The 17665-nt window shown below is 35.5% G+C and overlaps 1 protein-coding gene across 10 annotated transcripts in view; it reads left to right on the top strand.

Annotated features, from left to right (window-relative positions):
• The window catches only part of LOC123678563 (pleckstrin homology domain-containing family G member 5), a 363969-nt gene that overhangs the window by 261628 nt on the left and 84676 nt on the right, over positions 1 to 17665 (top strand). For all 10 annotated transcript variants that reach the window (XM_045615665.1, XM_045615663.1, XM_045615664.1 and 7 more), the window contains one exon: positions 4109 to 4318. In XM_045615665.1, the coding sequence (XP_045471621.1) occupies positions 4109 to 4318 (210 nt within the window). The remainder of the gene's footprint in view (positions 1 to 4108; positions 4319 to 17665) is intronic.

The following is a 17665-nucleotide window of genomic DNA, read 5'->3' as shown; positions in this document are numbered from 1 at the left end:
CATTCTTGAAGAGCAAGTAATGCTATTTGCCCCATACATTGGTGAAAATTTCATTTTTATGGACGATAATGCCAGACCCCATCGTGCGCGCATCGTTCAGGAGTACCTTGAAGAGGTTGAAGTCTCTCGAATAGAATGGCTAGCAAGAAGTCCAGTTCTCAATCCGATCGAGCAGGTTTGGTACAACCTCAATGAGAAGTTCAGAAAATAATCCAGCTACTCTTGATGACTTAGGAATCCAACTCTTCAAAGAAATCTGGGAAGGATTAGATCAGAACATTTTAATATCACTCATTTTGAGTATGAACCGTCGTTGCCGAGCTCTGATTAATGCAAGGGGTAGAAATACCAAGTATTGAATCACTTATCACCATTCCAGTATTTTGAAAATTGTTTATTTCTCGTCTTTCTCATAATATTCGGTGAAATCCTGAATTTTTCTTCCATTTGATGTGTCTTGTTTCGTTCAAAACCTTCCCGAGAGAACATAAAAAATTAGTTATAAAGTCAATGTATAATTAACTTTCATTAAAATTGAGATTTTTAGAATGTGCGTTAATTTTTTTGCGCAGTGTAGTTGAAATATACAACTTTTGAAAGTTTTTTTCACGGAAATGGGAGTGCCACAGGGGTCAATTTCGGGGCCTACACTTTAGTCTCTATACGTTGTATACTACCTTGAAACAGGTTCCCAGTACATGCAAAGAGTATCACTACGTGGATGATACTCAGATATCGCTATCATTTGATAATGAAAACTTGCGAACCTCCCGTCAGAGTATGAACTATGAATTGAAAGAAAAACTTTGAGCTAACACAAAAAAAAATCAACGAAATTTTGGTAACGAGAGAAAAATTATTACTTCGGCCGATGTAAGGGCTGATGGAGCAATTTAAAGCAAGATGGAAATTGTTTTTTTCACTTGTCAGGTGAATTTCCTGTGATTAGCATGGAAAAAATAAAAGCTAGTATATTTGATGGTCTTCAAATAAGACAGTTTATTAACTTATTCACCATATCTATGAACGAGTTTGAATCTAACGTTTGGTGTTTTTTATCAAGAAGTACAAAAAAATCTTGTGTATCATTTTTTTCAATTTGTTTTTCAATTTTCAACTTTTCAATATTAACATAGCACAAAAGTTCATTTCCTCAACAGCCACCTAGATCGCAAACAACTTCATATACACATGTATGGGGTCCTCAAGGGTACCATTGGCGAATGAATGACGAGCATTCAAAAGCTCCTGACATACTTCATACGTCTCTAATGTAAAAATAGTTAGTTAATAATTAAATGCAGAAGGCATTGATATTCTCCCACGAGGTCAAAATGAAGTGAACGAGTATTAGAATGAGCTTTCTGTACGAGTATTATACATTATTTTCTCTGATTCACAAACTTTTCATCAAAATTAATAAGATATTTCCATAAATATCATTTACGGGTTTCATCATTGAAACATTTTTTTTGTTTTCGTCTTCTCTAATTCGAAATAAAAAAATGAATCCGTGACAGAAGAGTTCAGATTACTTATCTTTCACACATAAATATTTCACAAATATAAAGGAGTAGCAATACGTGGTGTAAGCAATAATACCAACATATAATAAAGAAATATAACCATGAAATCTGTAAGAGCCTGAGATATTCTTGCACGATTTTGTTTTACAAGGTATGACAGTATGAACGGAATTGCTACAAAATTCTATTCAGTACCTCTGAAATGAAGTCATCTCAAAATAAATTTCATCAATATGTTTCGTTGTTTCCGTTTTCTCTGATGATAATTTCCATAGACACGTTCGATAAAAACAACCCTATCTAGTGTGATTCATTCGTCCTCATGATATCTCAACAAGGAAATTGTGACTGGCAATACACAATTTTTTTTTTATTCGGAACTCTCACCGAAGAAAAAGTTGATACAATTCTTCATCGTTATTTCGCTATAGGAGCCCTTGATTGAATAGATCCCGACTGTTAGAAAAAACACAGTGAGGAGGGAATTCATGAAGCGTGTTTTTTTATTGCAGCAGTTCAGAGGTGAAGACTTAATGGGGAAAAGAGGAAGTCGTAAAAATCAATGACCATCCAGTTCTGAAGGCATTCCAAAATGAGTAGAGGATTATTGAGTGTCTAGCGTGAAGCTTGATGGAAATAAACTGCCTCAATCTCACTGAAAAAGGGGTTCATATAATCCGAATCATTTCTCCTGTTGTGTAGGTTTATAGATACAGGTCCTGATCTTATTCGAAAGGAATTCTGATCTCTGAAAATAAATACTTACAGATTTAGGTAATATGTTATGTGTCTGTTTCCTCCGTGTTATATTTTTTTTAACCTTATATAGTATATGTATACCTCATGTAAAGGGTGTTTTTTTTAGAGCTATAGAACTTTAAATTGCAATAAAACAACGATGGATTATTCGATTGACATGAATTTTATTTATCCGCAAGATAATCTTGTGGCATTACATTTTAAATATGATTTCTGGCATATGACCGCTACGGCTGGCTCGGATGTAGTCCAATCTGGACGTCCAATTTTCGATGACTTTTTCCAACATTTGTGGCCGTATATCGGCAATAACACGGCGACTGTTATCTTCCAAATGGTCAAGGGTTTGTGGCTTATCCGCATAGACCAATGACTTTACATAGCCCCAAAGAAAGTATTCTAGCGGTGTTAAATCACAAGATCTTGGAGGCCAATTCACAGGTCCAAAACGTGAAATTAGGCGGTCACCAAACGTTTCTTTCAATAAATCTATTGTGGTACGAGCTGTGTGACATGTTGCGCCGTCTTGTTGGAACCACAGCTCCTGGACATCATGGTTATTCAATTCAGAAATGAAAAAGTTAGTAATCCTGGCTCTATACCGATCACCATTGACTGTAACGTTCTGGCCATCATCGTTTTTGAAGAAGTACGGACCAATGATTCCACCAGCCCATAAAGCGCACCAAACAGTCAGTTTTTCTGGATGTAACGGTGTTTCGACATACACTTGAGGATTAGCTACACTCCAAATGCGGCAGTTTTGTTTGTTGACGTAGTCATTCAACTGCTCTGATGGACGATTTTGTCGACGATAAAATGGACGTAGTGCGCGATACGTATTCCGTACAGAACCATAATTTTCGAAATGAAATTGCACTATATCCAAGCGTTGTTCAGGCGTGAGTCTATTCATGATGAATTGCCCAACCAAACTGAGGATAAATCACTTGACAGCTGTTGAATCGGTCGCCATCTTGAACAGTAATGCCAACTTTGAGTTATATACCTCAAAAAAAACACCCTTTACAAAATGGAAAACTTCATTGATGTTAAAAATGCGCATTCGCCATTTTGTATCATTGAGTTAAGTCACGAAAATTTCCAGCATTCAACTTATCGTTTCAAATTGAATTTTTCGTCAAAATTAAGATCCCTTCAAGGTCAATAATTAATGTTTCTCGAATCATCTATTCTTCCCATCAATTATTTCGCCATCGATGAGTTTACTTCTCCGAGAAACCAATCGATATTTATTTTAACCTCTTCATTTCCTCGTTGTTTCAGCATTAAAACATCATCAGCGAATTATAAGATGCAGTTTGTTGAATCCATTACGCGATATTGAATTGTGCCCTCTATCGAACCCTTCGAATTTTATTTCCATCTCATCTTGGAACTTTCCCAATTAGGATTCATCTTGGCTTCGTGGAAATCGATACTATTCAGATTGTATTGAAACGATCAACTTATATTCTCACTGAGGAAATGGCGAAAATTGAAAGATAATCGCATTTTATTGTTTGCCTGTTTTGGGGAAATTTTTTATTCGAACATTGGTTATAAATGAATGAAAATTTACTGAAATTGAATCTGAGAAAAATTGAACAATTTCAATACCTGAATGGGGGCCTCCATTATACGTATTTCGCTATCGTCCTACTCAGTTATTTGAAATAACAAGATATATTCCAAATGTAACAGATTCATACTTGCATTATATTTCTGTTATAATTTTCTTTATTTATTACATATTTTTATTGAATACTCGAACTTTCTTTATACGCAGAAAATTTCAATAATGTTTATATCTTTTATTCCAGGTCCGATCTAGAAGTCTCAACCACCTGGATACTCTGGAGATGCGACAAGGTATCGTTTCTGCATCAGATTCGACACTCAAGGACTCCAGGTCGGAACCAGACTGCACTAGAACGTTGCCCCCCTCTTCTACCGCCGCCACTGACCCTGTACCAGCACCTCAAACGTGTGAGGTGCCGCAACCGCGAAAGCATATGCTTAGTAGATCACAGGTAAGTGTTTTTGATATCCTCTGAATAACTCTGAACTATTCTCACCTATAAAAGTCCTCCCAATTTTATGGAAGGATTCGAATAAAATATACCGAAAGTTGAACAGTGAATGCAGTGTAATCTTTCGCACTCCTCAAAAAAAGAATTGAGAAATAATCGAGGCATTTTATATGTGAAAAGGAGGGTTTCCATTACTCTTTCTCTTTCATCACACATCCCTCTAAACTTATGACATCTTTTTCACATCACAAATGAATTAATATCAAATATAATGCAATTAATATCAGAGGAATTTTCTTTCAGTGATTATTTTGTTGTTTCATGTTATGTTGCCACTTATGTACACCATAGGATGTTGTTAAAATAGTTTCTTGTAATATAAATGATACTTTTCTGGGAGTATTCCTATTTGTATCCTGAAAGTGAATAAATAAATAAAAATAAATATAAAATAAAACGGTAATCAACTTTGGAATCTCGATAACCGATAAGCAAAGCCATTCAGGAGTTTCAGCTAAACTATCAATCAATCAATCAATCAATCATCAATCAATATTCGATTCTAACACACATGAGCGAGTAGTCGTATTGATTGTGCTCCCGAGATATTGTCAGTTTTTTTGCTATCAGAAAGCGAATTCAAATTTAAAAAGTGGTCAACTAATACCATAAAGGACGCTCTGGAAATATACATCAAATTATTTTGTGGAGAAAACTACATAAAAGAGGTATAATATAACTTCGATTTAATACAGAATGCCTATAACAAGAGATCAAGTGGAAGAAATAAACAGGCTTGTGAGCGTAAATATAAAACAGCTGTTGCAAGAAGACTCCTTTATAAAAACCATAACACAACAGGTGTCGACAATAATTCTAAGCATCGTGAACGAAACGTTATCAACTCATGAAAACAAAATTTCGAAGGTAATAAAGGAGGTTAAATCACTGGAGACAAATATGAATGAAAACCAGGTAAAATATTCTACTAAATCGGACTTGATTGAGGAAAAAATTGAAGGGCTTTCAAAAGCCACACAGAACATTGAGAGACGGTATGAATTATTAGACCAACAATCAAGAAGGAATAATCTAAGAGTTTTCAATGTGAAGGAAATCGCCAATGAAAATACAAAGCAAACTATTATATCACTGATTGGGGAAAAAATGAAGATAACTTTAAAACCCGAAGATATAGAAACATGCCACAGAGCTAAACTATACACTGATACATTAATTTCTGATTGAGAGTGTTCTTTGAATCGATAATGGGATGTAACATGTTTCAAATGAAGCCAAATTTCATAATTTTCTTCAGCATGTCTATTTCTGAGGAGAGATTTTTAGCTTCCGCTTATAGATCAACTTTGCATGCAGCATTGAAATTGCTCAGTCCTTCATGATCACCTTCGATGACGATTTGGTGATGTTCAGCGGAATTTATACACATAGACCGAGGTTCACTTTTGTCACTTTTGAAGCTATCATCTTTTGCAATTTCATAATAAAAAACTACGCCATTACTGAAATTGGAACGTTACATCCTTAAACAACGCATTTAAATTGTAAGAATTCTCTACCAGAATTTTGCAGTCACTTTTCGCAAAACTAAAGCACTTTTGGGTCGTCTTGAAGCACCTTCTCGTTCGGAAAAAGTAAATCTGGTGGAAATATTTGAGTTTGGCATTGATGTAATAAGATGGTCTATTTTTTCTTGAGGGATAGTATCCCAAGCTACCTACACTTCATGTCTCAGAGCCGCCAAAGTCCGTTGGGGCTGGAGTAAATTTCCAAGTCTTCTACTCATGATGTCCCAAACATGCTCTATGGGCGAATGATCGAGAGATCTGGGCGGTCATGGCAGAAAATTCACATGGGTCGCTTGAAAAAAGTTTAAACTAACTCTGGCAACATGATGATGAAATATTGGATTCTAGAGCCGGTTAAAGTAAGGGAGAACATATGGCTTCGCTATTTCTTGAAGGTAACGCAGCGCTTTCATGTTAGCTCGAATAAAGACTGAAGGTGGCCTAGATACTTGCATGTGCAATAGCACCCAATACCAGAACGCCTACTTTTCGGTGTACATGACGCTCAACATCAAACTGTGGTTCACATCTTTCTCCACAACGTCGTCTAATTCTTCTTCGACCATCATGTGCACCCAAGGAGAATATTCATCAGAAAAGACGACCTGATGCCATTCCACATTCCAATGTTTACGTTCCCTGCACCACTGTAATCGTTGCCAGCGATGCTCAACCGTCAGAGGTAACACAAGATGGGGTCGATAATGCTGCAGTCCAAAAGACCTTATCCCGTTTGGACAGTTACAGGATGGCCTTGTTCTCCTAACCACTCATCAGCCAAAAATCGAGTTGTCGCAAATAGGTCTCTAATGGTCATAAGTCTTAGGCATCGATCTTGAACTTCATTTGTGCCCCTGCGACGTCCGGTGCCTACTCTTCTTCGATTTTGGGCATTATCTAACCACGTTTGACAACATCTCATAACAGTAGTTTGTTTTCTGTTCATACGGTTAGTGATTTCTCGTAATGACAACCCCGACTTTCGTAGACCAATAATTCGACCTCTTAGCTGGCGATATATTCCACGTACACGTGCTCTAGGCATTTTTTCAAACAACTAAATATCAGCTTTGGATCTCCTAGAACAGCTGGTTTGTTGGAAAAGTTGAAGAACGACTCCAATATTTAAGTAACAAAAATTGTTTACATGAAAAAATCTTCATGATTTTTTTCTCCAAATCCAATAATTTACTATCTATGTTTTACCAAAAAAAAATTAAATTAAAACAGCTCCTGGGTGTTGTAGTTTCTTTGTCAGTTAGTATATCAAACAAGATTAACAGATGCTGGAATATAATTCCTATTGAGAAACTCTGTACATAATTCTCGATTCGAGAAAGTAATATGAAGTCTGGATCAATCTATATAAACAATCCGACGTCCTATAGACGAATTTCCGTTTGTCATAAAGACATAGTGACGTGAATTTCAAATAGACGTCGAAATTGGATATTCATCGATCCCGATTCGAATGCAACATGCAAATTTCCAACGAGTAAATATATATTGCGTGAATTTAAACACTGTAATCGAAGCGTCAATATGTCCGACTTTCGTATCGATCCCTGTATAGTAAAGAAGGGCAGAACGGTTCATATTCTCCGATACGGATCTGAATGTCGAACGACATACAATACTTCCTGTTATTGCGTGTTAGGGATGAAATATATTTCCTATTCGAGCCCATTGTATTTGAAAGTCATTGTCTTATATTTCATATCGGAAAAATGGGAAGTACGTATACTACGAGTGGATAACTGCCGAGTTCAAGGTGAACATAAACATGTTTATGTCAAACATTGAAGGATGTTCATGGACTTTTCTGAGGGACATTTTGTTTTGTCCGAAACAAAACTAGATATGGAAATCTCTCTTTCATATACAGTGGGAGTTTTGAGTCTGGAACGGAAAGCAAGAATTTTATATAGGGTGTTTTTTTTCGAGGTATATAACTTCAAGTTGGCATTACTGTTCAAGATGGCGACCGATTTAACAGCTGTCAAGTGATTATTTCTCAGTTTGCTTTGGCAATTCATCATGAATAGACTCACGCCTGAACAACGCTTGCAAATAGTTCAATTTTATTTCGAAAATAATAGTTCTGTGCGGAATACGTATCGCGCACTACGTCCATTTTATTTTGTTTAGCGATGAAGCGCACTTCTGGTTGAATGGCTACGTCAACAAACAAAACTGCCGCATTTAGAGTGAAGCTAATCCTCAAGTGTATGTCGAAACACCGTTACATCCAGAATAACTGAGTGTTAGGTGCGCTTTATGGGCTGGTGGAATTATTGGTCCGTACTTCTTCAAAAACGATGAGGCCAGAACGTTACAGTCAATGGTGATCGGTATAGAGCCATGATTACTAACTTTTTCATTCCTGAATAGAACAACCATGATGTCCAGGAGCTGTGGTTCCAACAAGACGGCGCAACATGTCACACAGCTCGTGCCTCAATCGATTTATTGAAAGACACGTTTGGTGACCGCCTAATTTCACGTTTTGGACCTGTGAATTGGCCTCCAAGATCTTGTGATTTAACACCGCTAGACTACTTTCTGTGGGGCTATGTAAAGTCATTGGTCTATGCGGATAAGCCACAAACCCTTGACCATTTGGAACATAACATTCGCCGTGTTATTGCCGATATACGACCACAAATGTTGGAAAAAGTCATCGAAAATTGGACGTCATATGCCAGAAATCATAATTAAAATGTAATGCCACAAGATTATCTTGCGGATAAATAAAATTCATGTCAATCGAATAATCCATCGTGGTTTTATTGCAATTTAAAGTTCTAGAGCTCAAAAAAAAAAACACCCTTTACATTTTGGTGAGTCAGGATCTGTGATATCGCCGATAGGTCGTATTTAACAGGCCAATTGAAAAGTCCCCAGTCTACCATAGTAAAACTCATTTTTTTTTGGCAAAATTCGATTTTATCATTCAACACAGTTGCTTTCGAGGGCGATACAGCGATTATAGCGGTCTTCCAATTTTTCGATACCATTTTTGTAGTACGATTCGTCTTTGGCATCAAAATAGGCCTCAGTTTCGGCGATTACTTCTTCATTGGCGCTGAATTTCTTTCCAGCGATCATTTTTTGAGGCCTGAGAATAGGAAAAAGTCGCTGGGGGCCAGCTCTGGCGAATACGGTGGATGCCGAAGCAATTCGGAGCCCAATTCATGCAATTTTGACATTGTTTCCATTGATTTGTGAAACGGCACATTGTCTTGATGAAACAGCACCTTTTTTCTTCAAATGAGGCCTTTTTTTAACGATTTTATCCTTTAAACGATCCAATAACGCTATATAATAATCGCTTTTAATACGTTGTTGAAGTGTTTATCGTAACTAATGGTGTAGTTATTACTTTTCAAATGTCAAAGTATGACAGTTTCAAAGCGACAATTGCCAAAATCGGGCTATTCAAAATGAAACCTTTCATTGGAAAACCCTTCATAAAATTGGCCGTTATAATTATAATCGAAGAATTTGGAAACGCGGTGTAAAAGACAGATATTCGAAAGCATACTTCAGTCGATTATACAAACGCAGAATGTGTCGTAAATCTGTTGGCAGCTAATGTATCCACCATTTGTCTTTTTCGCACATTCAAACCTCATTTCAGCCACTCTCGAAGAAAATGAAAAAGATGTCGTGCTCTTCCGAGCTCGTGGGTACAATTGAGATTGAAACGCCTACTTCATACGCGCACCCCGTCCATCATCCCCCTACCGAAAAATGCCACCCTGATCTCCACTCTGCTGGTTTACGATTATTAAACCCATTTCAGGTTATACGCCATCGGAATATTTTACGACATCGAGTCACAGACAACAGAGGTGTAAACAGTCGTTATTCATTGGAAACTGCACAATGGAATCTCGTATTTTAATTAATGGCAATAGGATTGCATAGATTTCTAGACTAGGAATGTTCGGTAGTCATTTTTATAGTTTTATTACTCTCTCACAACAGAATATTATAGTTTTTCTGTTTTCATTATAACGGGTGTTTTTTCAGCTAAATGTAAGATGTCTAAAAACATGGTGTATGCACTCGTCAATTTTTTAATGCAATGACATTCGACCAAATTGAGAATATTGAATATTAGTTTCAGTTCGTGGCGGCGCCGCAATGTCATACTTGTCATTTCGATATTTTTCCCGTTGGTATTGATTTGAATTTGATTGATATATCAAGTATCAAATCAACAGATTAACTCCAAGGATCAGTTTCCTGTGTATAATAAACGTTTGTAATATGTATTTCATCAACTTATAAAAAAAATGTGCCGAATGTTATTGTGGCGAAAGATAAAATCCACTAATGACAGGAAAAATACGATATCACTAAAGGTTTTCAAAATTTTTTCAAATCAAATGTAAGTAAATTTTGAGGAACTAGTTGTTTCTATATTATATCTTGTTTAATTGAATGTGCATCGTGTCCAAAGAAAAGTGCAAGGAATGATCATCTTGCGAATATTTGTATTTCCTAGGAAGTTCAAGAAAAAAATAAACAAAGAAAAGCCATCTCGATTTGGTGCATCTGCAGTGAAATATTCACAAAACGTTAACTAGAATGAATTCAAATATTTGAAATAACAAGAATTTGTCACTATTTGTTAATAGCGCTACCTATAGTTGACATAACGAAGCTTAACTAATATTCTCAAAATTGGCTAAACAAAATCTAATCAGTGCATTCACCAGGTTTTGAGACATCATAGCTATATGAGACAATTTTCGATGGTTGTTGCTAAGATGCATAGAATACCTGGTGTGTCTACTTATACCTGTAAAACTTTCAGACAAAACGGGAGATTTTTCGGATTTATACCTACTTGATTTCGAGGGATCGCGGGCTTTTCAGATGGCGCATACATCGTTTACATTTGACATTTCTCTCAATTCTCGACTCTTGTGAACCAAGGGCGTAGATCTTTTTTTTTCTTGGGGAGGGATAATCGAAAAAAATTTTTGACGACAACTTTTATTCATATCTGTAATGTTAGAAAAAGAAGTTTGATAATGAAGTTTGAACCAAATTACTCGAAATAATTTTTGTTGTTACTAATTCGGTTGTTCTTACCTTGTTCTCAAATAAGAGTTACGAAGGAAAATAAAAAAATACTTGGATAATTTTGAGAAAAAAAAGTTTAATGAATATGAGCCCACAAAGGCTTTGCTTTCCATATACAGGTTGTTTCTAGTGTGTCTTACAGTTTATCAAATACTTATTAATCTTCGCTACAGATTAGGTAAATAAATACCAAAACTTATAATTAATGCATTCATTAGAGCTTACTAGCTGGATCTTAAAAATAATTTGGTTTTTCCTGAGGATTACTAGAGATTTTTCTCGAAATCGATAGCAGATACGACAAAACTATAACAAACCAAAAAGTGTAGTACTGGACCAGAGTTTTTTTCTACATTTTTCTAAACTAACAGCCATTCACCAAAATATAGATTTGGAGGAAGGAAGCAGGCATCCTTCCAGAAAATATATCACCCTGTAGATTTGCATTCAAAATTAGCATATCACATAGTGAAAACTTTAAACTGGAATATCTATGGCCAATTCATATTAAATATCTTGTGAAGGGAAGGTTATACGAGAAAATAACTTGAACTTCAACAAATGTATCTCAAAACAAAATGTTTGGGGACTCATGTTATAGGACTTTTTTTCTTAAAATAATCCGGAAATCTGCCATTTTCATTTGTATCCCCAATTTAGGAGCACCGTGTAATTACCCCCAGTATCCCCCTATTTCTACGCTCTTGTTGTGAACTTTGAGTATAGAACAAATATATATTTTATATTCTATGGTCTGTCATTATATTCCATTCATTTGAGTAAAAATTCGATATCAACTGAATTGTAATTTATTGTGAATGTTTGCAGTGTCTAAAATCAGTATTTCCTTTTCAAACGGCACCAGGCAGATGCGGGAATTCGAAAAATTTTAAAGAACGCCACCTTACAGCACTCTGGTGAAGCAGACCACCAAAGCAACAGATGGGTCTCTCAAAAAGTCTGAAACAAAATCGAACCAGGTATTCTATGCATCTTAGTTGTTGCCTATGGTTTGACAGTTGAGAATGTCAAATTGCGTGACATTTCTGTTCAGTGAGGTTTGGCAATTCATCAGGAATCGTTCAATGCCAGAACAACACTTCCAAATTGTTGAAATTTACTTTTAAAAAAATAACGCCTCTCGATTACTTTTTATGGGGCTTTGTTTAGTAATTGGTTAATGCCGACAAACCAGCAACTCTTGAAGCATTGGACGCCACTATTAACGCCAAGCGGCCAGATTTATTTGGAAAATTAGACTGATCGAATAGACTACCTATGTGACTCATAGCCTCGGTGGACATATGCCGGAAGTAATATTCAAGAAACAAATGCCATGAAAATATCTACCACATTATAATGATAAGAAATTCATTCTAAAAATACTTCTGTCTCTCAAAAAAACATCCATTATTTCGTAAATTTCTTCTTAAATTCCAGCGGATCTAAATTTGAACAGTTGACATCGATGTACCAGGAAGTAGCATGAGATATCCTATAAATAAATCATCGAGAAGGTGATCTATTTCGATAGTACTTGACCATGAGATATTTTATTGAACATTCGCGATGTTGAATAAACTTTAAGTATCAATATCTGTTGCCAGTTTCATTTTATGTGTGCATTATACTACAAAGTCAAAAATATACTGACAAAGGAACTGCAACACCGAGAAGGAGCTGTTTAAATTTCATTTTTTTTTTGTAAAACATAGATAGTATAGCAAAGAGTAAATGATTGAATTTGGAGAAAAAAATCGTGAAGGTTTTTCATGTAAACAATTTTTGATACTTAAACATTGTAGTCGTTTTTTGCAAGTTTTTTGAATTTCACAACAAACCAGCTATTCGACGAGATCCGAAGTCGATCTTTAGTCATTGTCAAAATGCCTAGGGGACGTGTACGCGGAATTTATCGCCAGCTGAGTGAATTTGAAAGCGATCGAGTTATTGGTATACGGGAGGCGGGGTTGTCATTTCGAGAAATCGCTAACCGTACGAACAGAAATCCAACTACTATTATGAGACGTTTACAAGCGTGGTTTGGTAAAGCCAAAGACGAAGAAGAGTAGGCAACGGACGTCAAAGAGGCACCAATGAAGTTCAAGATCGACGTCTAAGACTTAAAGTCATTACAGATCGATTTGCGACAACTCGATCTTTGGCTGATGTGTGGTTAGGAGAACTAGGTCACCTGTAACTATCAGAACGGTTTACCGCCGGATAAGGTCTTTTGAACTGCCCCCATCTCGTATTACCTCTGATGGTTGAGCAACGCCGGCAACGATTACAGTGGTGCAGGGAATATTAACATTAAAATGTGCAATGACATCAGGTCGTCTTTTCTGATGAATCTTGATTCTCCTTGGGTGCACATGATGGCCAAAGGAGAGTTAGACGACGTCGGGGAGAAAGACGTGAACCTCAGTTTGATGTTGAGCGTCATGTACACCGGACAGTAGGCGTTATTATATGGGTTGTTATTGCACATGCAAGTAGGTCACCTTTAATCTTTATTCGAGGTAACACGACAGCGCTGCGTTTCCTTCAAGAAATAGTGGAGCCATATGTTCTCTCTTACCTTATCCGGCTTGAGAATCCAATATTTCAGCAAGAAAATGCCCGACCTCATGTTGCCAGAGTGAGTTTTAACTTTTTCAAAGCGACCCATGTGAATCTTTTGCCATGGCCGCCCAGATCCCCCGATCTTTCGCCCATAAAGCATGTTTGGGATATCATGGGTCAAAGGCTTGGAATTTTACCCCAGCCCCCACGGACTTTGGCGGCTGTCAGACAGGATGAACAGGTAGCTTGGGATAGTATCCCTCAAGAAAATAGACCATCTTATTGCATCAATGCCGAGACGTGTGGGGAGTGTATAAATAATCAGGGTGGACGAACACATTAATTTAAAAAAAAAAATTGTAAACACTTTCAATGTTTTACCAGAAAAATTAAAAATTTAAACGGCTCCTTCTGGGTGTTGCAGTTTCTTTGTCACAAAACACAAAGTACCTTAACTTTTCTGAATAAGTTCTTACCTAAAACCAGATGAGTGAATTCGGAAAAAAATATGCCGACACAAATTCGAAAACTTCATCCACAATTCAAAGGAATTGTGGTTTAAATTTTCGAATTCTTTTTTTTAAGAAGAAAGAATTATAGTCATAATTGACAAAATTCATGCCTTCTGTTCCTTCAGTTCAGGATAATAAATACATTTATTGCTGACTATATCAAGGCAAAATTTATTTAACCTTTATGTGAAAATTTCACACGAAATATTATTTACTACGCTCAATTTCCATACTAATCCTCTGTTTGCTATTTTGTCCAATTCAAAAATTCAAAACATCCTTGGAATCTACTGACGAAAGGAAACACTGTAAGCAAACTGAACTTTACTCCTTGACGTAATATATCTACTTATGTCTAAAGTATACAGAAATACATACTGCTTCTGAAAACTTTCAGGAAATTTGTTACTTTCCACCAAGGAAGAATTTCATCTGCAATTATCTGAATCTGCACACAATTACATTCTAGGGAAAGAACTATAAATCTACTGATTCAAGATGGAATAACGAGCTTCTCCGTAGAAATTAGATTAAATGTCCCTTATCTTAGCTTTCCAACATTTCTACCCTTGGATGTTTTAATTGAACCCCTTTTGTTAACTGGAAAAAATGTCCGGAATTTATGTCAAGAATTTAATTTGAATTCCATGAGAAAAGAATGCGGGATCAGTTCATTCTTTTAGAATTCATATCGAAATTTTTGGTCTCGATTAATCCTTTCTCTTCATCAAAAAATGCTTCCTTCTTTTCACGAATATATTTTAATTTATGGGATCAGCATTTTACGATTTAACTCTAGAATATAAAGATATTATCTTGGATTTATGGTTAAATTTGAAAACCCATATTTCTTTTGCGTATCTGAAAAAAAATCATATATTGTGAACATAAACATGATATTTTGATGTTTGAACTATTTGAGAAAATGAAACTTGTTGGAATTCAAATGGGTAACATACAAATATATATAATTGATGTTGATCACGAGATCCAAATGAAATAATATAACCTAATCTTTCCTAAAAATGACATTCAGAATATATTTTTGAATAAATTTTTCATTTTGTATGATAGCACAAATAATAAAACCTTATGTAAAATTTCACTGTTTTCAAATTCCAATTCACTAAAAGCATAAACCATATAATTTCCAAGGAATTCTTCGCGTGGGATTATTCAAAAGTAATATAATGAACAAACATTTCAACTTACTTCTTCTCATCAATAAGACTTCAGTTCAGAAACTGGTCTGAATAATTAATTGAGGTGTAATGATATAATGGTAATGATCGAAAACACCAATAATAATGTGAGAAGCATTCTATAGCAGTAATGTGGCCATTAGTCCAAATGTCTACAAAATGTTGATCAATCGTTGTATAGAATGCAGAAGAGTAATACATCACAAAATGCGTGATTATACTATATCACGAAATCAACGTATTCAAGCTTGAATGCCCACAAATACTGTAATGTATTGGTTTCATTCAGTCTCGCCATTCTATATTTAGAAAAAATATTTGTTACTGTTTGAAAGCAAGTAATTTACTGGAAAAAAATGAGACTCGATTTTTAGGAATCTACAGGAATGTTTGCTTGATGACACCTGGGCAGATACCAGATGAGAAAGGTCTCTAAAAAATAAAATTAAGAGGTACTCTAAGGTACTTATTTTTGAATGGCTGATTTTTATACACCGGGATGGCCTATTAGACGTTTATGGAAAACTTATAATAATTTTGTGCTGAAAATTTGCATGTTGGGGTTTGAGACAAGATCTCTCACCCTGAAATATTTTCAGATCTCTACAACTTCGGGTTATACCGGAAATAGAATAAAACTTCCTCATTTCTAAGTCACTCCCAGTATATTATTGCATCATTTGATAGATTTTTGTTGACAATTTCAGTAATATGCCATACTTTGGGTAAACGAAATTTTAAATTAAGTTATAGAAACATCGAATTTTAGTTTTTTTTTTGTTTTCCGGAAGTCACAGACTACTCCACACATAAATTGCGGTCTTTTCTCATTTGAAGATCTTCTTCGATAACTCTCAAAGTATTCATTTCAGGTAAAGGGTTTGCTTAAGTAATCCCCTCCTCCTTTTATACGTAGAATTTACTGGAATGATAAAAAATATAGGTTCTAATTCGAAAATCTTTAGTTTTGATGAATTGGAGTTGTCCAAGTTCATGATCTCCTGATAAACACCCTGTACATTTTCGGTCCAAACCGCAAACAGTCTTATAATACTACGTATTTTCAGATTCGAGAATGAAAAAGGTTTTTTCGAAAAAAGCTTATTCTGCAGAAATATTCGAAATAATGTGAGACCTCGTCGTCGCCATTTTTTTCAAGAGAATCCCATTAACTCAAGAACCGTTGAGTTTTTACCCAATGGATGGCGTACCTACTGCTGAAATTGTCATCAAAAAAGCTATCTAATGATGCAATAATGTACTGGGTGTGTCATTTGAAATAAGGACGTAGGAGTCTGTTTCCGGTATAACCGGAAGTTGTAGAGATCTGAAAATATTTGATGGAGAAAGATCATTGTTTCAAACCCCAACATGCAAATTTTTAGCACAACATTATGATTAGTTTTCCATAAACGTCTATAATAGTCCATCGCGGTGAATCACCTTGTATATTTTGTATAATATTACTCTGAAGTTATATCGAAAGCATCATATGCTTTCCATGTATCAAAACTTTAGTCAGATGCTTAAATACTTTAGGTACGAGTATGGCTTAAATGGTCATGTATTTTTCATAAAGCTTTAAAGCGTCTGACTATTATTCTCAGTCAAAATATTCCTTCTTCATATTAACGAATCCTCAATGAGTTTCCCCAGAATTCATGCATTAGTGACTCACTGCGAAATACGTTCCCGACATCCTATAACGAAGTATTTGAAAAGGAAATAATCCTAAGGAAACCTTGAATATCAAAAAGTTATTTAATCATGAGGTCAAAAATGAATCTGAAATCTCAGAATTTAATTAGAACGTCTTGATTCACTGTAGAAAAGGAACCTCTCATACCTACCGATCTGAATTAATCTTGATCCACTAAACCGGAAAAGGCCTCTGGTGAAATTACGATGTCCTTAACGTAAGCTGCTCCCCTGCTTTGATGTCTCTTTGTTTACTCCCAAGGGTTAACATATTCAATGTTTACTCGTCAACGTGATATAATTATCATTTTCTTCTGAGTTGTAACAGAATTGCTCTTTATAAGATATAGTTTTTTTTATGTTTTGGCTTGGTTCCTCATTTTCAACGAAAATTTTTGGAGTTTATGTTTCGGTTAATATGAATGGAAGGAGGAAATCACTAACGTGAAAGCTAATCCTTTCTGCGTTCGTTCATCAAATGCCTTAGGGATCACAGAACTGTATAAAAAACCGATATATGAGATATGATTCTTTATGATGTCATAGTTGTTGGTTAATTCGTCGTTTTGGAGTATTTTGCTTTAGTCCTTCAGACTGGATGAAGTCTAGTTGACACAATCTCAATTCATTATGTTTTTCTAATTTTAAAAACTTCAGTTAGTACCTACCTACTAAGAGTATTTT

This window comes from Harmonia axyridis, chromosome 4 (assembly GCF_914767665.1).
Source record: "Harmonia axyridis chromosome 4, icHarAxyr1.1, whole genome shotgun sequence".
Lineage (NCBI taxonomy): Eukaryota > Metazoa > Arthropoda > Insecta > Coleoptera > Coccinellidae > Harmonia > Harmonia axyridis.
The sequence above is the reverse complement of the archived record's forward strand: the minus strand, read 5'-3'. Positions and strand labels throughout refer to the sequence as shown.